The sequence below is a fragment of the Prionailurus bengalensis genome, chromosome E1, assembly GCF_016509475.1.
Source record: "Prionailurus bengalensis isolate Pbe53 chromosome E1, Fcat_Pben_1.1_paternal_pri, whole genome shotgun sequence".
NCBI lineage: Eukaryota > Metazoa > Chordata > Mammalia > Carnivora > Felidae > Prionailurus > Prionailurus bengalensis.
In genome coordinates, this window is record NC_057347.1 from 37596752 (window position 1) to 37622955 (window position 26204).

At 57.6% G+C, this 26204-nt stretch overlaps 1 protein-coding gene across 4 annotated transcripts in view; it reads right to left on the reverse strand.

Annotated features, from left to right (window-relative positions):
* The window catches only part of SRCIN1 (SRC kinase signaling inhibitor 1), a 68314-nt gene that overhangs the window by 10432 nt on the left and 31678 nt on the right, over nucleotides 1–26204 (reverse strand). For 2 of the 4 annotated variants that reach the window (XM_043584245.1, XM_043584242.1), the window contains 15 exons: nucleotides 23184–23207; nucleotides 19374–19569; nucleotides 18507–18705; nucleotides 18010–18103; nucleotides 16610–17496; nucleotides 15384–15476; nucleotides 15090–15133; nucleotides 14584–14771; nucleotides 13355–13530; nucleotides 7257–7387; nucleotides 6957–7104; nucleotides 6373–6616; nucleotides 5680–5914; nucleotides 3920–4074; nucleotides 3505–3657 (listed from right to left, as the gene is read on the reverse strand). In XM_043584245.1, the coding sequence (XP_043440180.1) occupies nucleotides 3505–3657; nucleotides 3920–4074; nucleotides 5680–5914; nucleotides 6373–6616; nucleotides 6957–7104; nucleotides 7257–7387; nucleotides 13355–13530; nucleotides 14584–14771; nucleotides 15090–15133; nucleotides 15384–15476; nucleotides 16610–17496; nucleotides 18010–18103; nucleotides 18507–18705; nucleotides 19374–19569; nucleotides 23184–23207 (2967 nt within the window). Of the gene's footprint in view, nucleotides 1–74; nucleotides 660–2806; nucleotides 2930–3504; nucleotides 3658–3919; nucleotides 4093–5679; nucleotides 5915–6372; nucleotides 6617–6956; nucleotides 7105–7256; nucleotides 7388–13354; nucleotides 13531–14583; nucleotides 14772–15089; nucleotides 15134–15383; nucleotides 15477–16609; nucleotides 17497–18009; nucleotides 18104–18506; nucleotides 18706–19373; nucleotides 19570–23183; nucleotides 23208–26204 lie in introns of all 4 variants that reach the window. The other 2 variants (XM_043584241.1, XM_043584244.1) reach the window with 2 other exon arrangements.

Genomic DNA, 26204 nt, shown 5'->3' on the forward strand with positions numbered 1-26204 from the left:
TCCCATTCTGCAGCTCTGAGGACAGAGTCTAGAGCATGAAGGCAGGGGGAGAGGCTAGGGGAGGAGGCAGCCACCTGGGGACCGGGTGGCAGGGGTGGGGGGCTGCCAGGGGGCCCCATGGCGAGGGCTGCGCCCATCTGGCTCAGAGTGGCTTCCAGCTCCCGGAGTGTCTCCTCCAGGCTGTCCATCCGCTGGGTGGTGGCGCCTCTCACTGTGCAGCCCAGGCCGGCAGCGGGCTGGCCCCTGGGCTCCCCACTGCTGGGTTGGACGTCCTGTCCCGTGTCCTTGGGGGTCTCCTCTGGGTGGCTGTCAGCAGTGGAGGGCTCCAGAGTCCCGTCATGGGCTGGTCCCCAAGAACAGGGGACGCCGGCTCCTCCCTCCTCTGCGATGCAGCTCCTCGTCCCCAGTCTCTTCTGAGCCACCCCGTCCTTCTCAGGCGCCAAGCTGCTCCTGGGCTGGGCAGCCTTGGTCACTATCTCTGGCAGGGCCCGTGCACCATCCCAGCCCCTCCCACTGCCAGCCAGGGTCCGGGGTCGCGGGGTGGGGGCTGTCCTGTGACCGGGTTCCTCAGGTCTGGCCTCCGGTGGGGAGGGAGCGTTGGGGGTACACTCCGTCAAGATGATCTGGGGGACGCAGAAAGCCCTGGGACTTGGGGCAGCCTGGAGGGAGAAGAAAGATGAGGGAGACTATGATCCCTGCAAACCAAACACCCTGAGCTGGGATGGTGTGGGCGGGGGGGGGGGGGGGGTCAGACGCGGGTGAGCCCAGCCCGTTCCTTTCACAGATGGGGAAACTGAGGCAGGGGAGGGTGGTGACTGAGTTCGCTCAACAAGTCAGAGGCAAGGCTGGGACTAGAACTCGGGCCTCTTCCGACCCCACACTGTGGTCTCCCACTTGCTGGCAGAGACGCTGGTTTATCGGGAAGCACAGACACAGGGTTGCCTCTCCCTGCCCACGTTAAACTCTGGGAGCAGGTCCCATGGGTCCTCCCATGAGTTTGCCCATCTGTACGATGAGGTAACAAGAGCAGAGAGGTGGTGGAAAATTAAGTGAGCTCACACGAGCGTGTGCTTAGAACAGCGTCAGCACTTGGCAAATATTAGCTATTTGTTGAATTGACCTGGCCTCAAAGGGTGGGGCTGTCACCCTAATCTCAGGCCAGAGACTCCTGGCCCCGTCACCCTTTACTTTTGGAGCTTTCTCCAAGGGCTTCACGGCCACAAGGGGAGGGGCTCAGCCAAATTCTTCTTCGGCACGAAATGGCTACTGCTCCTGTGGTCCTCACTTTACAGATGAGGACATTGAGGGTGGGTGTCCTGAGATCCACCCAAGGTCACTTACCCCCAGCTAGTTAGTGGCAGAGCCAGGATTTGAACCCAGGCAGTCTGACTCCAAGTCCAGTGCTCTTTCCACCAAAAGGAGCCATGGGGATATTCCAGGGGGGCAGCAGGGACCTCAAGCCTCCCTCCCCCAAGGCAACCCACCCAGCCTTGCCACCTGCTTACCTGGAGGTGGCGGGGTGCAGGCTGGGAAGACAGAGAGGCGACCCATGCCTGCCCGGCTCCACTGCTCGATGGCGCCACAGGATGCAGAGGGGAAGCCAGCCCAAAAGGCCAGCAGGGGGGCTTTGCCCACTGGACCCCTTCAGGATTAGCTCCCAAAGGCCAGAAAGAGGCAGGAGCGGCTGGGTGCAGTGGGCCAAAGTGCCAGGGGCATGGCCAGTCCATGGGGCACCCCTTCCGTACTGCTCATCCCCAGATGGCTCCTTAGACTGCTCTGTGCCCATCCTTTGCCCGGCAGACAGTTCTGTCCACCTGTTTAGTGCCTGTCTGCTCCCCCTGGCCAGGGAGCCAAAGCACCACAAGCTTCAAGCCTCAAGCCAGGCCAGAAATCAGGTACGAGACAGCGTGGAGCCCACTGTGGGCCAGAGAGAACCAGACAAGGTAGGTGAGCATGTGTGTGCACAGGAGGCCGCCCTCTCCCCAGAGCAGAGGCCCTCCTGCCCCAACCTGACTGGGAAGAGGGAGAGATTCCCAGGCCGCCTTCCCCAGGTCCCCCTCCCCAAGCACAATCCCCTGGGAGGGGGGTGCAGACAGCGGGTCTACCCCCAAATTCCCAAGAAAGAATAAAGAGAGAATAAGTGTAGCAGGACAGCAGCAAGGACTGAAGTTAGAGAGAAGGAAGAACTTCCCAATGCTAAGAGACCAAACCAGCAGCTGAGGAAGGGCATAGGCTGCTTCTACTCCAAGTTCCCTGACCACTGGGGCCATGGGATAGAAGGAGACTATCAGTGAGCCTTTCTCCTGGCCCCCGGTGCAAGGCATAGATTCTAGGGGGGGAAACGGAGCCCCCACCTGGCACCAGCAGCAGAGGAGAGGAGTCAGGTGCAGGGACTAGGCAAGGGCTCAGGACAAAGTCAGATTCTGAGTTGGACCTAAAGTCATGTAGTGAGCAAGATCCAAGCTCCCATCTTGGACCAAGACAAAACCCAGGCTCTGGGTCAGATCTGAACTCTGGCTGCGGATTGGAACAAAATACCCAACTCAGAATCAAGCCTGTAAGAAAATGCAGACACAAGGCGCCACCAGGTACCAGACTGCTAGAGTCTCGAAGAGGGAGGGAGGGAAGGGTTACGCGCCTGTCCTTGTGGCAGGGCAGGGGTGAGGCCAGGCGGGTGAGGCTGTGGCAGTGGCCAGACGTGGGGACGTGACTGGCGTGTTAGCGGGTTAGCGTGAGAGGTGAGGAGAGGAAGGTGTGGAGGCACAGGCAGAGACAGAGCCGTGAGAGGTGGGGGACAGCCCGTTACCTTCCATGTGGGGCCCTGGGCTGAGCCCCCAGGGGGCCCCAGGTCCTGGGGTGCCAGCAAGGTGGGGATCGGCTGGCGGCGGGGCGTGGGGGGGAGGGAAGACACTGAGCTTCTCTCAAACACCTGAGGAGCAGAAGGTGGGGGCAGGTTTGGAGAAGGGGGCACAAGGAGGACAGGGGTGCTGGCCTGTGGCCCACCGGGAGGGACGCCAGCCTTACTCCTCAGCCCCGCACCATGCTCACTGGCCACTCTGCCCGCCATCTTGTCTCCTCCTCCCGAGGCCTAGGTAGTCAGGGTCTCCAGCCACTTGGGGAGAGGGGCTGAGAGCACTTGAGGATGGGTGACTTACGGCACAGGGGGTGCTCAAGGTACGTGGGTATCAGGGTGTTAAAGCACTCTGTTCTCAGAACATTCAGGCCTGGGGGTCTCAGAGCATAGGGGGTCTCGGGGCAGCGGTGCTGGGGGTGGGTTCAGAGACTACCATAAAAAAACCCTCAAACCTGCAAAGAGGGACTTCGGGCCCCCTCCCCCCATTTTACAGCGGTGGCAAAATCGAGGCAAGAAGGAGGGGTCCGGAACAGGCCAGCACTCAGCAGGAGCCCGGAAGCCCAGTCCCCTCCCCAGTGGGGTCAGCTTGGTGGGGAGAGGGAGGAGCCTGGCTCAGGAGGACTCAGGGACCAGGCATGCCCTTGACCCACCTCTAGCTCGGCGATGATGCGGTCCTCGTCGTCCTCATCCTTGATGGCAGAGGCCATGATGGGTGGTGTGGAGGCCGGGCGGGCCACCTCGGACACGGTCCGGCGCAGCTTCACTTGGGGCTTCTGCACCTCCAGTTCCTCGGACTCGGCCTTCTGCAAGGCCCAGGCCCCCGTCAGGACCAGGCTCTGCCCCCCTCCGGCACCAGCTCACCGCACAGGCCCCATCCGGGGGGGCCTTTCCTGCTCCAGCTCCTCATCTGCCGCTTCCTCTGTCCCCTGCCAGAGGCCCCCTTCCCGTGGTGGAAGCCCGAGCCATAAACAGAGTCACCACTGGCCAGCCCCCTCCTTTCCTTCCGCCCCAGAGGGTCTTCAGAGGTCATCTTGGGTATCCCGCTGCCCCGGGTGGGGTTGGTACCTTGATGAAGGCCGAGTCCTTCTTGCTGGTGACCACAACCTCCCCAGTGCGCGTGGTGGTCAGGCCATGGGAGGAGGGGAAGCTCCGGCGGGGAGGGGGCGGCGGGGGCGACTTGGAGGGCTTCTCTGTGCGGTATCGAGGCACCGTCAGCTCATCTGTGGGCAGCCAAGGGGCTGGGGGTCAGGGGACGCTTAACTTTGGAGTCCGTGCACCAAGGGGAGAAACCTTGCTTCCTCCTCCAGGGAAGAGGGGAGAGGAAAGCTCAGGGAGGAGGACACAGGTCCCTCCTTGTTCTCTCTCACTTCCCCGTGAAACCCACTCCCGTCACTCCTCTTAGTGCACTCCCACCCCAGTTACTCAAAGTGCGGTCTGCGGGCCAGCAGCACTGGCAGCACCTGGGAGCCTGTTAGAAATGCAGAAGCTCAGGCCTCACCCACAGCAGCTGTATCAGAACCCACATTTTGGCAGCTCTTCCGGCGATTTCGCGCACACATTCAAGTCTGAGAAACGCCGCTCTCGTCCATCTCTTTCCCGCCTGCCCCTCAGCGGCTGCCCTGCACACACCTTCCTCTCTTCTCCATCAAGAGACAGCAGTTACACGTGCAAGAGCCCGGCCTGACCCACCAGGCTCCCCCTCCCCGTTTTTCCAGGGGTGGGGACTGTTTCCAAGGGCAACCTGCAGAAAAGTCACTGGAGCCTGACACTCCGCTGCTTTGAGCCCCAGTGGCTCCCCATGACTCCAAACCATGCCCAAACTCCTTGGCCCAACACCCTCCACGACTGCCCATCTTTCAGCCTCAGCTCTGCTTGCTGCTTCCTGGCCTGAGCCCTGCTCAGCAACACCAAACACACACCTCCGGCCATTTGCACATGCTGTTCCCTCTCCCTGAAGTGCCCTCTCTCACTGTCCATGGAGGCCTACTTGCTTTCAAGACTCCAGTGGAAAGTCACCTCCAACGGAAAGCCCTTCCTGCTCTTCCAGGGCCTTCTCTAGGACTGCGTGGCCACCGCTACAGGTGGCACCTGTGTCCTATTTTCTGGTTTACCCACTAAGCATGGCTCAGGACAGATCTCTTAGCTACATTGTGCCTTAGTGTTCTCATCTATAAAATGGGAATAATTACCGTATCTTCCCCCTGGGTTGTTGCAAAATTGTAAAGATTAATACATAGAAAGCATTTGGAGTAGTTCCCGTCACATAGTAAGTGCCCGATAAACAAAAATGTTAGTATTACACCGCCACTAAATTTTAAGCTCCTTGGAAACACGCAGTGTCTTATCTCCTCATCCTCAGCACACAGTAGGTGCTTAACAAATACGTACAGCAGGAATGAATGAATGGTGACTGCTATTCCTGGTTGGATTTCTGCCTCCCCTGTGAGCTCACAGGCTTGGGGAGCACAGAAACCACGACTATAGGGACCAGCACCATGCCCTGTCTGAGCACAGCCTGGTTCAGAGCACGTGCTTGGTCATGACATGCAGACAGAGCCTGGGCCTGCTCATCCTCCCTGCGTGGGTCTCTCAGCAGCAGTCACGGCAGCGGGAAAAGCCCCGGATGGAGTCCAGCGCTACCCTGCCCTCTGGGTCTCCCTATAGTGGCTGAAGGTCAGGATGCTGATGCCCCAGCACCTCCCTCCTCTGGCAGGATGACCGCAGAGGGTCTCACGCCCAAGGGCCTCCCCCACCAACCCCAAACTCCTGACGATGGGGGCCCCCCTCCTCTGGGCTCTTTGCCAGTCCCCTACCTGCCCCCATACCTGAGCCCCTCCTTCCACTGGGCTCCGTTCGGGGGGCTGCCTTCTGGCCGTGGGGGGCCTTAGGGGGCTTGTGGTCAGGGGTGGGGGCCAGGCCCGGGTGGGCCTTGCTCGCACAGTCCAGGTCAGGGATGGCCTTCAGCAGCTCTGCCTGCGTCTCCTCCAGCAGCCGGTTGATGTCCTTGGCGCTGTACTGGGTCAGGGCTGCCCGCTTCTCCTCCCAGTCCCGTTCGGCAGCCTTGACAGGAGGACTGAGAATCAGCACTGAAGCAGCTGCCTGCTCCTGGCCTCAGGGGCTGCAGCCCCTTCCCCCAGCCACACACACCAGGAATGGAGAAGGGAGTTTGATCCAGCCCCCGGGGGACCCTCAGACTTCTCCTTGAGTGGCTCCCTGTAAGTCTGGAACGCCGCCTTCGTCACATGCTACTCTCCTGATACACTTAGCCCTGTTGGGGGACATTCTATTCTGCTTCGTTGACCACAGGGCCCATTCTTATGCCAGCATCACACTGCCTTGATTGTCACAGGTTCATAAAATGCTTTTCTGTCCGGCAGAACTAATGCCACCATCCATGTGCTTCTCAGACTTCCTCCTCCCCCAGGAAAAGGCACCCACGTGCTGGCACTTCCCAACCTAGGATGGCGGTGAGAATACGTGAGCCTGGCTTGTGCCTCCCCCCATCCCGGGCCCAGCACCTCAACAGACACAGCCTTGTCCACGCTTCTCTTGCCAGCAGCGTCCAGGCCTTTGGTAGGGTTGCCCTTAGGAGTAGGAGGGGCTCCCTCAGCGGGCCCGCTCAGCTCATGGAGGTTCAGTGGAGGGCTGGGGGGTGGCATTTCGAAGTCCAAGCTCTTGTTGAAGTCCGTCTCGGCCGTCACCTTCTTGGGGGACTGATTCAGGAGATTGTTGGGGGGTGGCCACACACCCTCGTCCACTTGCCTGGGGTTGGGAGAGTTAGGGGCAGCTGTGAGACCCACGTGTCGGGGGCCCCGTGTGAGGGAAGCCTGGCCTGGGGGAGGCAGGGTGTGAGGAGGGCTCTGGGATCTTGCAGGACAGATGGAAGGGTCTGGGGAGGAGTGACTGCATCCAGCATAAGGGAGAGCCAAGCCTACACCATGCCAGGGGTCACAGGTCAGAGTTGACGTTCAGATCCAGTTGGCATATCAGTGACCTCTAAAGGAGTCAGGTTAAGGGGCCAGGCCGCTCTATTGATCTACGCCCAGTGTGTGACCTCCTGGGAAATCGGAGGTCGGAGATAAGAAGTCAGGGATAGAAAGACCTTCGGATCTGGGCCAGCATGTCTGTGACCCCACGGCAGCGCTTGAGTAGCCCGTCTAGGCGCTGCGGCTCCTCCTTCAGGAACTTCACGGCCTCCACCTCCACACGCAGCACTACCCGCATCTTGCTCTGCAGGCCCGGGAAGTGAGCTGAGGGGACCAGAAGGAGTGAGCTGGGGAGGGAGCAGCTCCAAGGACAGGGAGGACAGGCAGCAGGAGGGCAGCGCCTGGGGGTGGGCGGTGGGGGTGAAGCAGGGACTCCCCCACTGGACCACGGGCCACACTCTCGCCTGCAGGCTCACCCTTGAGCTCAGTCAGGGTCTCCCCGAGCTGCTTCAGCACCAGCGCCTTCTCCTCCAGCTCCGGCCCAGGCACCAGCCGGTGGTTGTGGGACACATCCCGTTGGATCTTCTCCACCGACTTCTCCAGGTCACTGCAGCCAGAGAGAGACCCTCTCAGCCCTTCTGGCCCCAGCCCAGCCCCCTGAAATTGGGCAGCTGGAAAGAAATCAGGCCACCGGTCGGATCACAATTAAAAGCCATTCACCAGGCTACAGGCCCAGGTGAGATCAAACCTCAGAGAAATGCCAAACGTCAGCCCGAATCTCCCTCCCTATAACTTGCATCCTCTGCCCTTTCTGCCAAAGAGGCAGCAGAGAACCTGGCAGCCTTTCCGGGAACGGGAGGCCACTGCATGTGCCCCTGTGGGGTCTCCTCTCTTGAGGGGTGGCCCCTGCCATGTCCATCTACCTTTTCTCAAATGATCCAGGCACTCAGCCTCTTCCCTTGAGGACAAAACTGTTCTCAGGTGTCAGCAGGTTTATGCTCAGCTTGTGCCATTTAAAACCCCACATCTTTATTTTTTAAGAGTATTTTTGTTTATTTATTTGAGAGAGACAGAGACAGCATGAGTGGGGGAGGGGGAGAGAGAAAGGAAGAGAGAGAGAATCCCAAGCAGGATCTGCACTGTCAGCACAGAGCCTGATGCGACGTGGGGCTCAAACTCACGAAACCGTGAGCTCATGCCCTGAGCTGAAACCAAGAGCCGGACGCTCAACCGACTGAGCCACCCAGGAACCCCAAGCCCCACATCTTTCTAAAATGTAAAATCACACCAAGTCATTACCTCCTGGGTTGAACCTTACATGGACCCCATCGTCCTGAAGCTAAAATCCAAGCCAAGAAGGGCATGAGGGTAGTAGTTGAAAATTTGGCTCTAGAATCAGATTCAAATTCCAATCCCAGCTCTGCCCGTCCCAGCAGAGAGACCTTGGACAAGTTACATACTATTTCTGGGCTGTAACCTTCTTATCCAAGAAATGGGGGGTAGTGAGAGTTCTTCCCTCCAGGGGCCATTGTGAGGATTAAGGGAGCAAAAACACATGGGAAAGGGGTGGTAAGGGGTCAGTCCCTGGGGGCTGCTCTTAGTTTCCCTCCAGCCACATCCCCTGTCCTCCTCTGGCTTCCTTCTGTTTAGAACGGTCTACAACTTCTCTGAGGTCCTTGTACTTGCTGCCTTCTCTAGGCCTTTCCGATGCCATTTCTTCTGCCTAGAACATTCCATTTACACACACACACACACACACACACACACACATACACTCATGCACACATATGCACATGTGTGACTAATTCCCACTCCTTCCTCAGGTCTCAGTGGGAACTTCTTCCCCATCCCCTACACTTGGGAGTTGGGAGTCTGCTTTCCGCCTCCCTCACCAACCCTTGGAGCTCTTGCATGCTGGGCTGTGTAGCTCCTGGCAGGCAGAGAGGGACCGGGTCTTCTGGATTCACCTCCAATTCCCGGCACCTGGCACAGTGCCTGGAGCAGAATAGATGTCTGGTAAATAATTGTGGAATGAATGAATAAGTGAAAGAAGGAACCGCTGTCCAGGTAGGTCATTTCAATTCTGTACTTGAGTCACTGACATCCCTGACCCACATGCAAGGCTTTACATACATTCTTGTCAAATGCCATCTGCTGGATTTCAGCTCAACAATCCAGGTGGGAACAACTTTTGAATCTCGGCTCTACCCTGCAACAGATTTGCTTCCCCTCAAAGCTCTGTGTCACTAGCAAATCTTATCAGCATGCCTATACATCTCCATCCAACTAGCGGATGAAAAGACAGACCACACTGGGGCAAGGACACATTCCTGTGACTCAGCCCTGCCGGTTAAAGAGCTAACTTGTACTAAGCGCTTATAGCACACCAGGTGCCACATTCAGCCCTCCACTTTCGTTACCTTATTTAATCCTCACAAAAAATCCTGGGTGTGGGGAGCCATTATTACCTCCAGTTTACGCACAAACGGTAGTTCAGACATTAGACTACATTTCCCAGCATCCCTTGCGGTTAAAATGGCCAATGCCAGGGCGCCTGGGTGGCTCAGTCGGTTAAGCCTCCGACTTCACTCAGGTCATGATCTCACGGTCCGTGGGTTCGAGCCCCGCGTCAGGCTCTGGGCTGACAGCTCAGAGCCTGGAGCCTGTTTCGGATTCTGTGTCTCCCTCTTTCTCTGACCCTCCCCTATTCATGCTCTCTCTCTCTCTGTCTCAAAAATAAATAAATGTTAAAAAAAATTTTTTTTAATAAAATAAAAAAAAAAAAGGCCAATGCCTGAGATCCAGCCAATGGAAAGTGAGTTGAAGGCGTATAGGCTGCTTCCAGGTCTGCCCATTAAAACCTCCCCTGTAGGGGCGCCTGGGTGGCGCAGTCGGTTAAGCGTCCGACTTCAGCCAGGTCACGATCTCGCGGTCCGTGAGTTCGAGCCCCGCGTCAGGCTCTGGGCTGATGGCTCGGAGCCTGGAGCCTGCTTCCGATTCTGTGTCTCCCTCTCTCTCTGCCCCTCCCCCGTTCATGCTCTGTCTCTCTCTGTCCCAAAAATAAATAAATGTTGAAAAAAAAATTAAAAAAAAAAAAACCTACCCTGTAAGCTCCTCCATGCTCTTTCCCCCCTTCCTATGGGTTGAAAGGCAAGGACCCTTTGCATGATCTCAGAAGGCATATACTGGAGATGGCAAAACCTCCATTAGCCTGGGTCCCTGAATGATTGCATGGAAAACAGTTGTTCCACTAACCCACCCAGTACTGTTCCATGAGAGAAAAAACAAAAACAAAAAACGTATGTCTATTACTTTTAAATCATTACACAATTTGTTATAGCAGCTACCCTAACTAACACAATGAACTTTGGCATTAAAAAGGGTTGGACAGCAGGGGGACGGCACCTGGGTGGCTCAGTCGGTTAAGCGTCCGACTTCGGCTCAGGTCATGATCTCATGGTTCGTGGGTTCGAGCCCTGCATCGGGCTCTGTGCTGACCGCTCAGAGCCTGGACCCTACTTTGGATACTGTGTCTCCTTCTCTCTCTGCTCCTCCCCCACTCACACTCTGTCTCTCTCTCAAAAATAAATAAACATTAAAACATTAAAAAAAAAAACAAAAAGAGGCTCAGGGAGATTAAGTAGCTTGTTTCAGGTCATGCAACTATTTTGCAGCAAAGCAGAATCTATTCACGTCTGACTTCAGCTGTTGGATTCGGCTGCATCTCACCTCCACACTGGACCTAACATCAGCCCATCCCCATCCCTGCCCCACCCAGCCCTTGCTCTCCTACATGGGAAACAACAACTCTCCCCTGCTATGCGTGACACCTAACTGGCTCAGGGTGTGCCAGTTTTGTAAAATGGTCACTTCCAGACATCACTCTGAGGGGAAGAGACCCTCATTTAAAGGAGGACTCGAGGGGCGCCTGGGTGGCTCAGTCGGTTAAACGTCTGACTTCAGCTCAGGTCACGATCTCGCGGTCCGTGAGTTCGAGCCCCGCGTCGGGCTCTGGGCTGATGGCTCGGAGCCTGGAGCCTGCTTCTGATTCTGTGTCTCCCTCTCTCTCTGCCCCTCCCCCGTTCGTACTCTGTCTCTCTGTGTCTCAAAAATAAATAAACATTAAAAAAATTTTAAAAAATAAATAAATAAAGGAGGACTCGAGTAAGCCTTCAAGAGGACACGACACTGCAACTCTCAGGCAGAAGAGGCTAGGTCCTCCTTAGGCGCAATTAGCACCGCGTTTTTTTAAAGTAGGCTTCACACCCAGCGTGGGGCTTGAACTCATGACCCTGAGATCAAGACCTGAGCTGAGATCAAGAGTTGGATGTTCAACTGACTGAGCCACCCAGGCGCCCCGTCACCTTGCTTTTCTGATCACAAAACCTGCCAAAGTTTTGGGAGACCCAACTTGTGCGGGCTCTCCAAATGAATCCCAGACTGGTGCAAGTCTAGACACCATTGTCACAAAGTGGTTGGGCTTTCCAGACCCAGGTTCAGTTCTGGAGGGGTGGAGAGGGCAGGGTCAGGACGGAACCAGCTCTATAATTTATGGGGCCCAGTGGAATATGAAGATTTTGCCCCTAGTTAAAAAATCATTACAAATTCCAAGATGACAACAGCAGAGTATGGGGCCATTAAGAGCATGGGGCCTTTTGTGACTGAGTCGCTCGTATGCCTACAAAGCTGGTACTGGGTTAGTTCTAGTTGGGTTCCAGAGGCCAAGAGGTCTCAGTTGGCAGAGGGTAACGTCTAGACAGGGATCAAATGCTTCGGTAGAAAAACAGGTGAGAGAGCCAAGCTGAATGAAGCACAGAATTGGCCTTAACCTCCAGCAAGATGCCGGGGCAAGAGGAAGGGGCAGAGCAAAGCCGAGCAAGAGTGGGCCTTCAGGGGCTACAGCCAGGATAGGGGTAAGGATGGGCCTGCTGGTCAGCCTAAAGCCCAGGGATGCTAGGGGAGCTGGCAGGGAGGGCCCTTGTAAGCCAAGCTAGAGCCACAGTGGGGCTGATGTACAGCCCAGCCCGGGCCGCCCCCCGAAAAGACAGGACCCCCTTCAAAGTGGATGGAGAATCCTGCCAGAAGCAACGTAGCAGCCCAAACTCTCTCAAGCGAGCAGTATGAACAGAGTTTGATAACAAGACAGCGGGCAGGGAGTCTGTGTGCTCCTGGAGAACTGAGGCCCCCAGGAAGCTGAGGACCAGACATGCATATGACAGAAGCTTCAATCTGTCCTTTCATCTCTTCTGCCTCTATGCTTTTATATTTTCTTTTATTTTCCTTTAATGTCTCAGTAAAGTTCCCTTAAAAAAGTCTAACCCAGCTCCTCTGTGTTGAGTGAAAAGGGGCAAGGAGAGGACAGAAAAGTTGGGTCAGCGGATGAGGGGTGATGGCAGCCGTCAGTCTACTTGGAGATCTGACTGACGTTGTCACTAAGCTTTAACCCCGGAAGTGATGGGGTGGCTGCCGCCAGCTTACTTCCAAGAGATGTGGCCCCTTATTTCACCTCAGCCCCAAGGGGTCATGGGAATCTTGTGCCCTACTGAAATGCATAGGCTGTGTGGGCCCAAGGCTGAGAAGTAGGGACCCTTCTCAAGGAGCCCCCTGCAAGCTGGGATCCTTTCCTCTCCTGGCTCCCCAAGTCACTGGCCAGTAGAACCCAAGCCCTCCCTGGAAAGAACTGCAAAAATCTTATTGGGCACAGATAAGGAAGCTGAAGAACAGAGAAGGGCAGAAACTGCCCTGATCACATAGTCTCTCAATGCTGGAGCTGGACTTCAAGTCCCTTTGTGCCCTGTGCCACCAAGAAGGAAGCCACAGAAAGGAGCAGGACCTCTGTCTCAGACCCCAGTGACTAATGAGGGAAGGCTGCCATGGGGCGGGGGTGCTCACTCAGTGGACGGACAGCAAAAGGCAGCTTCTCCCATCAACAGTGCCAGACGACGGAATCTTGGCCAGACAGCCATTTGCTAAATTTGGATCAGAGGACTGTCTCTGGTTAACCCTTCCACGTCTAAGCAACTGGGAGCAGGATGTTCTCTGTTCCTCATTCCTTCTGAAAAAGCTAGAGCCTCGTTTTAGTGGACTAGGATGGGAGGAGGGTTTTCCTTGGCTACATCGGGCCTCGGAGGTCAGGGAAGTGGAGTGGTGGCAGCTGTGGCTCCCCAAGGGTCACTTTGTACAGGTCACAGGTCCAGAATGAAAGCCGGCAGAGGACAGACTGAAATCCTGCTGCTGGCCACATGAAAGTTAGACTGCAGGCCAAGGGGAAGCCAGACTGTGGACCATGAGGAAGCAAAAGCATAGCAAAAGCAGGGCGTCAAGCCAGGGAAAAAAAAAGAAAAAGAAAAAGAAAAGAAAGAAAAGAAAGAAAGAAATCAGGAATTGTGCCAGATGGTCAAAGGTTTGTGGGTCACAGAGAAATCAGGCCACAGAGGAGAAGGAACTCAGGCTTCAGACCAGACCAACGTCACCTGTGATTCAGAAGGAAGGGAGCTGCACCTCCCAGTGAAACCAGGTTGTGGGCCCAGGCCGCACCCCCAGCCCTCCCTCCGCCCCGGGGGCCCAGCCTCACTTGAGCTGCTGGGTAATGAGCTCCTCGTCGTTGAGATAGCGCAGCCGCTCCTCCTCCACCAGGGTGCGCTGCCGCTGCAGCGGGTCCTCCTGCCTTCGCGCAGCCTCCGACACGCGCATGCTCAGCTCCGCCTCTGTGCCTTTCAGCAGCGCGCGCAACGACTCCAGGTTCTGTAGCTGCGGGGCGCAGAGGGACCGATGGACCAGGGTGGGAGGGAATGGAGGTGCGCAGCAGGGGAAGGGCCGGGAGGAGGCGGGCAGAGGATAGCCGGAGGCTGGGCGGGCTCCACCGAAGCAGCAGCTGCTCGGCCGCGGCCGCGAGCAGCAGCGAAGGGGTGGGATGGTGGGAAACAGAGGCCCCGGGCTAAATTCTGGGGAAGAATAGAGGCAGGAGGAGAAAGGCAGGGGGATAGTGGCGGGAGAAGTGCTAAATTGGAACATGCCGAGGGTGCGGCTGCGTGGCTGTGGCCGTGAGCAGGAGCGAAGGGCTATGATGGTGGGGTGGGGGGCGGAGGACGAGGTTACGTGCTGGGCAAATACAGAGACAGGAGAACGGGACGGGCATATTTGGGGGGCAAGAGGAAGCCCTATGTAGGGCCGTGCCGACCGTGCGGCTGCATGGCTGTGGCTTCGATGAAAGACTCAAGCAGTGGGGTTTGATAGAGCTTCCGTGGCTGGGGCGAGAAGACTAACTTAACTCTCGAACCCAGTGCTAAGGCTGAGTTGGGGCAATGGCGGGGGTGGGTGAGATCTTATCCGTTGCCCAGATGGCAACTCTCTGCCCCCTCTCCAGCCTGTCTCTGTTCATTATTCTCACCTGACGGGCCCTGGGGCCCTCTGGAGGAGCGGGCACAGCGATGCCAGGCTCCTGACTGGTGGGACCATCTGCCAGACGGGGGAGGGCGGGGAAGACTGTGCGGACTCAGGAAGGGGTAGGGGAGAGGATCTGGGGCGGGGGGAGGGGGGCTTCCGCCCAAAGGAGGGGTGGGGGAGAATGCTGGGCAAGAAGGAATTGGGACTACCCTGAGGATACTGACTGGGGGAAAGGGCTCAGTGGGGGTGGACTGGGGCTCCAAGAGAACGGTGAGTTTTCAGGGAAAGGGTAAGGAGGGCCCAGTGAGGGGAGCAAGGGCGAGCGGTGGGAAATGGTTGCGGCGTGAGTGGGAGGGTTGTATCTGGGAGGGGCTTGAGGGGGCGGGGCACGGGGCGAGGCCCCGGAGCAGGCTGTACCTGGAGCTTTCGGAGTTGCTGAAGTTGGCTGCGCAGGTCACTGGTGCTGTTCTGTAGGCCACGCAGGTGCAGCTGCATTTGCAAACGACTGATGGCAGTGGGCTGCCCCGCAGGAGTGCTGCTGGCCGAGGGCGGGGGAGGGCCAGACACTGGGGTGGCCCCGCTGCTCCGGCTGCCTGACCCACAGGCTGCAGAGAGGGACCACAAGGATGGGAGAAAGGGAACAAACCTTGAGCCTGCAAGGGGTTTGGACAAGGTCTTTCCCACCCCGGATCCTCACAGTAGCTAGAGAAGCACGGGGCTCTGACTCCCTGCCCCAACTAATGGCTCAGCCCTTCTGTAGGGAGCAAAGCACCAGGGCAAAGGCATTTTGGGCTAAGGTGACTGTTCATTGATCCACTGAAGCCCAGTGACATAGCTGATGGTTTAATTCCCACTTTACAGATTAGGAATCTGAGGCTTGGAGAGGGCAAGTACCTGTGGGGGAGGGGCAAAGGGTCACTCACGTGCTGACGGGGTTCCTGCTCCATTGGAGCCTTCAATCTTCTCGCTGTGGCACAGGGAAGAGATGGCCATCAGTGGGTCCGGGCTGACGCCAGACCATCAAAGCTTGGGTGAGACTTTAACAAAATCTCCTCCAGTCCCCTGATGTCAGGATGGAGTCCCAGAGAAGGAAAGGGGCTCATCCAGATTCACACGCTGAGACACTGGCAGAGCTGGGCCAGGCTTCTGCTGCCCACTTTTCCTTCCTCTTGCCTCAACCATAGGCCGTGGCACTAGTGTTGAGGGAAGAGTCTTACCTGGGGGTCTCGGGCTCCGAGCCTCGTAGTAGGGCACTCTGTACCAGGCCCGTGAGGCTGGCAATCTGCTTCTCCATGGCCTCCATGCGCTCTCTGGAAAGGATGGTGGCTTTGAGCAAGCCTTCTCTGGGTATGGGGTCCCTCTTGCTGAGGGACCCCGTTCCTAAGGAATGCCTCCATTCCTAAGATTGATAATTAAAGGAAATACCATTCCCTCCCCAGCCACCAGCACAGACAATTCAGAGGGCCCCAATGCCAAAGGTTCAAGCCCACAGTCCCCCACCTAACATTGGGAAGGCCCCTTTCCATCTGACAGTCATTTCCTCCCTTGACGGCCCCATCTCTCAATACTGGCTCTCTAATGGGCCCCACCTAAGGGAGGTGGGGCCCCTGCACATATGCCTCTGCACATGTTTTCCCCCTTCCTGGTATGCCCTCCTCCCTACCTCCTCCTAGAAGCCATCCCAGAGTCCTCAACAGCTTTAAGGAGTCCCTCCTTCCACACCACCTGTCTACTCTCTCAAAGGAAGTGCAAGTATTTTTTTAATGTGTCATCCCCACTGAACAACGCAGGAACCAGGTTTTCCCAACTTGGCATCCACAGTGCCCAGTGCAGTGCCTGGCACACAAGCCACAGGAGAGCTGTGTGAATGTGAATTGCTTCTCCGTATCTCTGCAGTGCTGCCCGAGGACAGAAGGGGATAGGTCAATGCTCTGGTTACCTCCTCCAGCCCTGTATCCTTAGGTTGGGGCTGAATAACAGGCAAGAGTTCCCCAGCTTGGAGGCTACCTAATGGAATGTGCCTCTCTCCCCATTCCTATTTCTTACCAGCACCCCCTCCCCAGTGGACTTCAGCTGACTGTGTGCTGGACAGCTCTCATGGCTGCAAACTCTGAGCAGGAAAGGCTTGGAGGGCTGGTTCAGCCTCAATTTTAGTTGGGGGAACTGAGGTTTAGGGATCCGATGTACACCCAGGTCTCCAGAGGCCTTGTCTGGGGCCCTTTCATCCAACCCCTCCAGGTCTTGCAGAAGGAAGGAAAATGGCATGTCCGTCTCTCCAGTGTCTTCCCTGTCATATCCAAATTATTCCAGTAAACTCTCAAGGCTACTCTGGGTCTACAAAGGACTCTGGGGTCTCACAGTCCAGGACGCAACCCTGCCACAGACCGAATGTGTTCCCTCTCCCCACCCCCAACAGCCCTGAAGCCTCGCGAGCGTCCGGCACCTGGTCTCCGTGTCCTTGGCTGGCACCGGCGGCCCAAATCCAACCAGCGGGCGCTCCCCAGGCCCGGGGAAGAGCTCGGGAGGCGGGGCTCCGGCCGTTGAGGAGCCCCCCGCGCTGCGGGTCTTGCCTCCGGGGCTCTCCGCGAAGACCGACGAAGAACCTGAGTCTTTGCGGAAAGACTGGCGCACCGGCGAGCCGCGGCTGGGCGGCCCCGAGTAGGGACTGTGCGGCGGCTGGGGGCCTCCGGGGGGCGCCGCCACGTCGGCCAGCTTCTGAGGCGATGAGGGCGGTAGGCGGAAGCCATAGCCGTCGCCGTAGAGCGGGCCACCGCCCGCCGCCTTGTACAGCGAGTCCTCCAGGTCGGACTGCAGCGCGGCGGCCGAATAGGTGCTGAGCGAGCGCACGGAGCCGCGCTTGTAGAGGCCGCTGGCGCCCGGGTAGGCGAACGGGTCGCCGGCTGCCGCGGCCAGGCTCAGGCGGCCCTCGTGGAGCAGCCCGTAGGGGTCGGCGTAGAGCCCCTCACCCTTCACCAGCACCATGCCGCCCGCCTTGCCCGCCAGGTCCTCGTCTGGCTTCACGTCGCGCCGCTCCAGGATGGCGCTGGGGCTGGGACTGACGCCCTGGGCGGCGGGGGCGCCCCCGAGCCGTTCGGCCGCGTGATGCACCGGGCTGCCAGCGTAGGAGGGCGGGCGCCCCCCGGCGTAGGAGAGGCGCGAGCGCGACGGCGAGCCCGACTGCAGCCCCGAGGGCAGCCCCGATGGCAGCCCGGACGGCAGCCCGGACGGCAGCCCCGGGGGCGGAGAGCTGGACGCCAGGTGCGGCGCCGGCGACAGGTTGTTGAGACGCCGGGTGGGCGATGACTCCCTCGAGGCATACACCATCTCCCTCTGTGCAGAAGACAGTCCCAGAACCTCACAGGGTTGGTCACAAAGGGGAACCCCTTGCCCCTTGCTTAAGGAGACAACATCTCCCCCCTGACGCTTAGGAAGTCCCTTCTGTTCTCCGCCTTCCCTCCCTCTTGCTGCATTTGGGCCCCTTTCCCATCGGGGGTCCCCGCATGGAGGAAGTGGTGGATGGAGAGATACTAGAGGGGCACCCCCCAGCCCACTCTATGGTGAGAGTTGGGGAAGCAAGAAGGGAAGCAGTGGTCCCTGATAGAGGCCCCCTAGACTATCTGGAAGCCTGCTGGGGAAATCCTGGATGCAGAGGAGGGGATCATGGCAGATGAGGGGAGGGACCCCTCCATGACCTCACAGTTAGTGGAAGCTACTCTCTGCTTCAGCCTCCCTGTTCCCTTCCCCAAAAGCTGCCCTTGATCCCTGGTGACAAGTAACTAGACTCTGTGCACCCGGATCCCATCTGCCCAGCCTCCCCAATCCCCTGGGGATCCCCAGCCATACCCGGAGGTCCCCGTTGGTAAGGTGTGAGCCAGGAAAAGCTGCGTATAATGGCTCCTTCCTATAGATCTTGATAATACTTCGGTCCTGGATGTCCCTGCGGGAGAAGGGGAAGGCGCAATGGGTCACCATCCCTCAGCCCTGCCATAAGGAGGGGTAGCTACTCCGGGAAGAGGGAAGAGGGGTGGCAAGAGGGGCCCTGGCCTCTTCCTAACTTCTTGCGCAGTGCCTCAGACTGCCTGCCACCAACACACACAACAGCCTCCACCCCGCCCACCTCCTCGGCCTCACGCGCCATTGTCAGGTTAGCTCAGGCCAAAACGAGCTAAGCAGGGGTGGATGATTTTGAGGGGAGAGGGTAAGATGATCTAGGAAGGAGAGAGGAAGGGCTGAGGTTGGGTCAAGAGGAAGCTGGGGAGGGAAAGGCCTGGGGAATCGAGCCCCCCCCCTTCAGAGGAGGAGTCTGGGGAAGCCCACCCAGCCCCCGGGGCCACGCCCACCGGACGTCCTCCAGCTCGTAGAAGACGTTGCGAGCTTCGTCTTTGATGAGGATGGCGGTGTTGGGCGACTTAAGCATGCCCATGGTGAGCTTCTGCGGGAACATGTGCGCGATGAGCGCGTGCAGCGTGTCCAGGCTGCTGACCTCGTGCGTGATGTGCACGCGCCGAGTCTCCTCCCCGAACTGCAGAAACAGCACCCCTGCGAAGGAGACGCCGCCCTCTCTGTCAGAGCTGCCGCCGCCACCACCACCACGGCCACCGCCGCCACCACCACCACCACCACCACGGCCACCACGCCGGCTGGGAGACTGAGGGGAACCTTCGGGAGCCGCGCTGGTCCTGCAGAGGCAGGGTCTGAGGCCAGACGCGCCCCCGGAGTGCAGGTGCACCCAGGCACCCCTCATGCTGCCGTCCTCTCAAGGCACCTCCTCGACCCCAGGCAGGTAGGAGCCTGGATGAGGAAATGAAATTGGGGGCAGGAGCAGGTGCACCAGAAACTGAGAGGGAGCAGCTGTCGCTGAGGGGAAGAGAGGTGAGCAAGAGGGGAATGAAGGAAGAGGGGGCCGGTGAATGGGGATGAAGGAGAGAGAAGACAGGGAGAGCAAGGGATAGAGCAAGGGATAGGGCAGGTGGTGCCAAGGGAGGGGAGGGGTGGGAGAGAGGAGGGCTAGGAAGAGAAGCTGAGGAGGGAGAGGCCCCAAGGAGAGGAGACTGCTGGGGGGGCAGGGAGGTGCGAATGTGGCGAAGGGAGCCAGGGGCTTGGTTGAGGAGAGATGGAATGGTGAAGGGGGTGAGGAGGGTTTCAGAGTGGGCAGAGCAGAGGGAGGAGCCAGTGGCCAGGAGGAGGGTGGACTGGGCGAGTAGTACCTGGTGAGCGCAGCTTGGTCTGGCTGGCAGAGCGGGAGAGGGGCAGGCTCTGTCGGAAGCGGTTCATCCTACTGAAGCCCAGGGGCAGCTCCGCCTCGGACATGGTCTCCAGCGACTCAGCCGAGGCGTATGACAGCTTGGCTGCCTGGTCTGCCAGCCCGGGCTGGGCTCCCTGAGTGTGGCGTGAGCTGCGGGTCTGCAGGGGCAGGGCAGGATGACAGGAATCAAACATGAGCCCCTTTTGCTCTGCCCATTGCCTCTATCCGGGCCCAGGGAGCCCCTGCCAGCCAGCTACACACATACACACACACACACCAGTCTCCTGGATTCCAGACTCGCTGTGTGGCTACAGGAGAGTTCCCCAACCACTTAGGGCCTTGGCCTCCCTAGGACACCCAGCAGGTAAGGAGTGGGCAAAGGACTCAGGCACCCTGGGAAGCCAGACAAGAAACCATCTGAGCGGGAGCCAGGGCACGCCTGCTATTTTAAGCTTCCAAAGAACAACAACACAAATTTGTCACTGAGGTGAGCAGCAGAATCATTGAGCAAATTGGGGCATTAGTTCCAGACATTAATTAAGCGGCGGGTTTGTGAGCGGCGAATTTATCCTTCGTGGAGTTCAGAGAGTCGGCTGGGGGCAGGAAGCAGGGTCCAGGGAGGAAGCAAAAAGAATGAGGGGTCCCAGGATCCCAACTCTGGGAGGTATGGGCCCTCAAAGAGGGGCACAATGTCCTTGACTTAGGCTGACTGGGAGAACCATCCCAAAGCTAGCTCGACTCTGGTTTCAAACAGACTCTGCTTACTACATGCAATGCACATGCTAAGCCTGGTGTGGTCCCCATGAGCACATGGCATGTGTGCCCGGCCTCAGCCCCTCCCTGCAAGAGGCACATGCTGCCACACAGCCAACTGGCCTGGCTTGCCTTCTAGAAAGGCCTCCCTCAATACCCCACATGGCAGCCCCTTGTCCTGAAGCTACAGCTGAGGGTGCTATCCGGCTGGGGCTAGGGAAGGGTGTTACCCAGTGACTGTCCCCTGTCCCGGGGACAGCTTGATCACTCTCCCCTTGAGGGGAGGGGTCACCATGATTCCCGTTACACTTTAAGAGCCTACATTTGGCCGAAGGCTGGGCTGTCACTCAGGGCCACAGCTCCTGCCATTCTGCCCCAGCCTCTTCCCTTAAACCTGGGTGCTGTCAGAAACTCTATTATTTAAGGGAGAAGATAGTAAGTCAGATCTATGTTATGTATATTCCATGTTACATACACTAAATACACATATGTATCATATTTATATATATTATCAAGGAAAAATTCATGTTGTCCAATTGTACTTTTCTATAAGTTGTCCATTTTTAACAACAACAAATCACGGAAAGCCATTAACATTGGTTAAGTTGGGGTTGAGACAAAGCTTTCTCTTTTATACATTTGTCTGCTGGGTGGGTGAATTTTGCACGATCAGAATATATCACTTTTGTAATTAAAAAAAGTAAAAGTATCTCTAGAAAGGAATCATTTATTCTCCTCAGCTCCCTCCTTCCCCCATCCTGATTAGCCCCTAATTAATCTCCATCTTCATATTAACTCAATTTAATATTCCAATTGGATTAGCACTCTGGAAAAGAGAGAGCATCTTCCTCTGATGGGCCATGTGCCCAGCTGTGCCCGAGGTGGCCTGGAGGCCTTGGGGAGGTTGAAGGTCAGATTTGGAGCCCTCAGGGGGCATCCAGTCTGAAGCCCAATGCCTTGACCAGTGGGTATGGGTCTGTGGAGGAGGGAGGCAGCGTGGGAACCAAGCCCACATGGGGTGGCGCATATACCCAGACTTTGTACCCTGTGACTCAGCACTAGGCTGATCACCAGTGCCAGCCTGTGCCCCTTTCTATCACCTGCAGCCCCGAAGCAGTGTGGGGAACCAGGTCTGTCTGGCGGCCATGAGGTTGCCAGGCAACTGGAAGGCCAGTGGCTGCCAGGATGAAATGGGGGAGGGCCTACAGAATTCAGGCAGAATGAGGCAGCTAGCAGGGATGAAGAGTGAAGGGTAGCCACAGTGCCTGGGGACACAGGTGAGGTGCCGGCAAGAAGATGGAACAGGGGCCAGAATGAAGTGGGGGTGCTTAGGGGCGGCTGACTGCAGAGAAGGCAGATGCCTGTCGAGGCAACCCTTGGGAGAAGAGATAGCCACATTCCCTTGCCCTGCTAGCGTCCATCTCCATCTTGGCCCTAGGTACACCTTTCCGTTCTCACAGCCCTTGCGGAAAACCCTCTTGAGAAGAGAGAAAGCCCATTAGCACTTCTCTCTAGTCCTGGGCTGAGTCAAGAGGGCAGAAAAAAAGTGAGACATCCAGGACTTCCTATCTACGAGGGAGATGGCAAGAGAATAACACGGTAACTCAAGCAGCGCTGTCCGAAGATAGGAAGGGGCTGCTGTGGGAGGCAGTGTGCGCCTGTCACTGGAGGTATCCCAGCAAGGAGCCGATGACTCCTGATCAGGGATCCGGCAGAGGGAACCCTGAGTGGGGACAGTCAGACTAGGATCCGAGGTCTCCAAAGGCTGTCCACAGACTGGGGCAGGGTCACTTGGGAGCTTTTAAAAGCATTCTTTCCAGGACCCCACATTCACTGAATCCAAATCTCTGGAGTTCCGGATTTTTGACAAGTTCCCAAGGTGATTCTGATTTGGGAAGCCAGTCAGCTTCTGTGATTCTAAGAGCTACCATGGAAGGCTCGCCAGGAGCCAGGCACCGTGATTAGGGCGTGCAGTATCTCATCTCTTCTAGCTTTACAACAATGCTATGATGCCGATGTTGTTGTTCCGTTTTACAGAGGAGAAACTGAGGCCCAGGGGATTATGTAAGTTGCCGCCAGTCACTCAGCTAGCTTAGTAACAGACTGGAATACACCACCAGGCTCTTGGGCCCATGCATTAAACCATTACATTCTACCGCTTCCTCCAAAAAAGTTGTGTGCCTCACATGTGTCTATGACTCCATGATTTCTCTGATTCAAGGACTTCTCTCTGGGAGCGTGCATGCAAACAAGATGCTCAGAACGAGATGACTGTCCCTGTCATGAGTCCCTGTCATGGTGCCTGGGACTTGGAGACTCTAGGACACAAGTGGCAGCCTAACTTGGTTGGGTTCTGGGCCTGGCTGCCAGGAGAGGCAGAGGAGGCACCTGAGAGCGCTGCCCCAGGGCTCAGCAGAGCGCCCCCGGGAGGGGACAGAGAGCTCTCCAGCTGTGGATAATCCAAACTGTCCAGGAGAGGCAGGAAGGCGCTTGTCTCTGAGCTTAACCCTCCACTTGGGCAACAGGCTTGGGGTGCAGAGCTGTGACTCTCTTGCCTGGCACTGACCACCTCCCCAAAGTGCCAAGTAGGAAAGGGATGAGGGGCTCATCATAGACCCAAGGCCTCCCTGGAAGATGAAAGCCGAGTCCAGAGAAGCGGGCTCTTAAGATCACGGGATCCAGGTCCCTGCCTCGGAGCCAGCAGTGTCTCCAGGCGGGGGTTAATGTCAGGCAGCCTCTCTCATTCCAAAATGCCCCTCCCAGCCTGGGAAAGCCTAAGCACCCCCAGCCTAGATCCCCAGCAGGGGTGGCCCAAACTCCCACTCTGGATCCATGAGCCGCTGGCAGGCGAACCCAGACTCTCTCAAAGCAGCAGCCACAGCCTGCAGCCCCAAAGCCCACCGCCCACACCAGAAGGTCCCGTGCAGACGCACACCCCTGTGCAAAGCATGTGCAGGGAGGGCCAGGGGCAGGAGAGCACATGCAGTTGTCATGGAAGCAGAGAAGCACACGCACTGACCTTGAAACTCCAGTAGTTTGGCTGCTGATGGAAATAAGAGAAGAGATGGTTATGCGAGGGTGGGGAGGGGAGAGTAGGGGTGGAGGTGGGATAGAGACCCTTTGAGCTTAGCACTCAGCTCTGGGACGAGGGCCCTCTGCCCTCCCAGGAACAGGAAGGAAGCAGTGCCTGGTACATCCCATTCCCTACTGAGACCCAGGCCAGCCCTGAGCAGGCTCCAGGCTGCCTGGTGGGGACAAGGGAGAACCATTCCAGATGTTCACAAGCTACGCCTTCTAGTCACGGTAACTCGGAGAGTTACAGGTAGAAAAGGCACCGATGACCATGATATAGAGAACCCATGAGACACTAGCAGAGATGAATCAGAGCTGCGGGGTCAAAGAAGTGGCATCTGGTTGTGACTGGCCAGGGGAAACTTCCTGGAAGAGGCGACATTTGAGTTGGGTCTCGAAAAATGAGCAGCTGGAGATTGGGAGGAAAGGCATGCTGAGCGGAGGGGACAGTACAGGCAAGTGCCCAGGGGCAGGCAAGCAGAGAGCGTGTTGAGGGTATAGTCACTAGTCCAGTCTGGCTGGGGGTGTAAGGCCTGGGAAAGTAGGAGATTGGGCTGCAAAGGGGCTGGGGCCAGCTGGGTGGGTTTCAATGTAGACGTCACTAGGCGAACAGGCAGAAAGTATCTGAGTGAAGCACCGTGGGGTCAGAACTGGAGTCCGGGGCGGGGGGGGGGGGAGGGTTGATACGGCACAGGGTAGAAGAGGGTGGCCGGGGGCCAAGGCCAGGGCAGGGAGGCCTGTGTACCGCGATGGACTGGATTTACAGAGCAAAGTGGACAGGTGTCCACCACGGGGAGCCATGGGCAGCAGGGGGCCGTAGAGACTGGGAGTGTGGACAACGTCCTCTGGCTGGATAGATGAGAGAGGAAGGCTCCTTGCACCCCTAGAGTAGGGGAACTCAGGCTCTTCCTCATTCACAACAACCTAGGGTCACCCTGTCTTCCCCAGAGACCAGAAGGCCCTTCCAGATGGCTAAGGACAAGGAAGGAGGCCAGAGGCTGGGCTGGTTCTTGGCAAAGCCGAGGGCACCCTGCTGACCGGTGCCAGCCTCAGCAGGAAGACAGAGGCGGCAGATGGCCCGGCACTGGGGTGCCTGGCACAAGCAGACAAGATTCCCCGGCCTTAGAGCCACTGACAGAGAAGAGGGACACTGAGGGTCCCTGATAGGGGCAGGACATCACAGAGGGGTATCCTGGGCCACCTGAATGCTTTCCTGGCCGAGAGGAGTAGGTCGGAGGCTGAGTCGAGGGGCACTGCTGGGATGGAGTTAGACCTTTAGAGTGGGGGTGAGGCCAGGCTTGGGCTGGGATGAAGGGGTTCACTCACCAGGGCCATCCCTGTCCGAGCTACGATTGCCACCTCTCCCCCCCGGGACTGGCTCCAAGAGACACAAAAGATAGTCACACGCCAGGCAAGGGAAGGGGACAGCAAAGTCTGTGCCCCAGCCAATGCCTAGAACAATCTATGGACACATGCCACCCCCGTGGGTGCCAGGGGCTGCCCACAGGTGCCGAGGGGAGGGGAGGGGAGGCAAGAGGCTGGAGTAATGGGCCCTAGCCACAGCTGCCTGTGGCCTTGGGAAGGGGAGGGGCAGCAGAGGGAGTGGACACACGGGGGGCAGGCAGAGGGCACGGGAAGGTTTCTGATGGGAGTCATGTCTGCAGCCCTGGCGGTGATGGACGGCTCTGCAGAGAAGGCCGCTGTCCCTCCTCTACCACCATCATTACACAGCATACGTGCAGGCCACCCATGGTGCCCCGAAACACGCAGGCCCCGCGCCGAGCTGAGCACAGACTCTCAGACGCTCTCAGATAAGGACATGGCCACAGATACACCCAGAGTAACGAAAACACGCTCACGAAAGGACACAAGCACTTGGAGAGAAGCCCTCCATGGTCAGAAACAACCCCAGAAGCTCAGAGACATTCATACAGAGAGCAGTCCCACTCATGCACAAGTATGTACCCCTCGCAGGCCCCTCACCTGCATCACACACGCTCCAGCTCCCCGCACAGAAATACAGAGGCGCCGGCACCATTCAAACCCCTGTCAACATCCCCCAGAGTCACAGAGACACCCAAAGATACCATTCACAAGTGTGTGCACGCTCACACACACACACACACACACACACACACCCCTCAACTGCAGAAACACACAAAACAGCACCCACACAATGCGCACATACAAAGAGAAAGTCTCATCCCTCCTTCCCCCCACTCGCCAGGTCACGGAGCCACTGCCGTCTGCCTATGACATCCCAGACATCGTGCATTAGGTAGATTAACTCCTGATTCAAAACAGGCAGAGGATCCCCCACCCCCACCCAGCCCCCAGTGTCAACACATCAGACTCAGTATGTGCAGATGGCTGGGGCCGCCTTGTGCCTCTGGGACCTGGCTACAGCCACACTAGGTGTGCCCAGACTCCCAAGGCTGGGCACATCCGTGGGGCAGTCAGACCCAGAAGGGAGGGGTCACTACCTGGGGACAGGGAAGAAGACTGGGGAGCATCAGTGCCACAGGAAAGGCCAGGCAAGCCCCACTAGAGGGTAACAATGGAAGAGTTGCTGCATTTGTGCTTGGCAAACTTGGAGTGAGGCTGAGACTTTGGGCTCTGGCCTGTAGGGCACGCTGAGGAGATTCTGCCCCCGCGGCCTCTCTGGAAAGTGGGAAGAAAGATCCTCTTTTATGTTGGCCCCACCAGGAATAAGACACATAGTCTCCTGGCAACTCAGTGTCCTTGGGGGGAAGGGGAGGACAAAAGTGGGGAGAAGTCCCTACGAATGCCATCCATCCTCTGTCTCTCTTTCCAGGGTGTTAAACCCACAGGACAGCCTTGAGTGACCGAGAGCAGAGAGCTCCCCACCCCCATTTGCTAAGGTGGGGTTCTCCCCATCCAACCTCCTCACCCTTTCCCTGGCTGTCTGTTCCTCCTGCTTGCCTAACACAATGCCTTGTATGTCAGT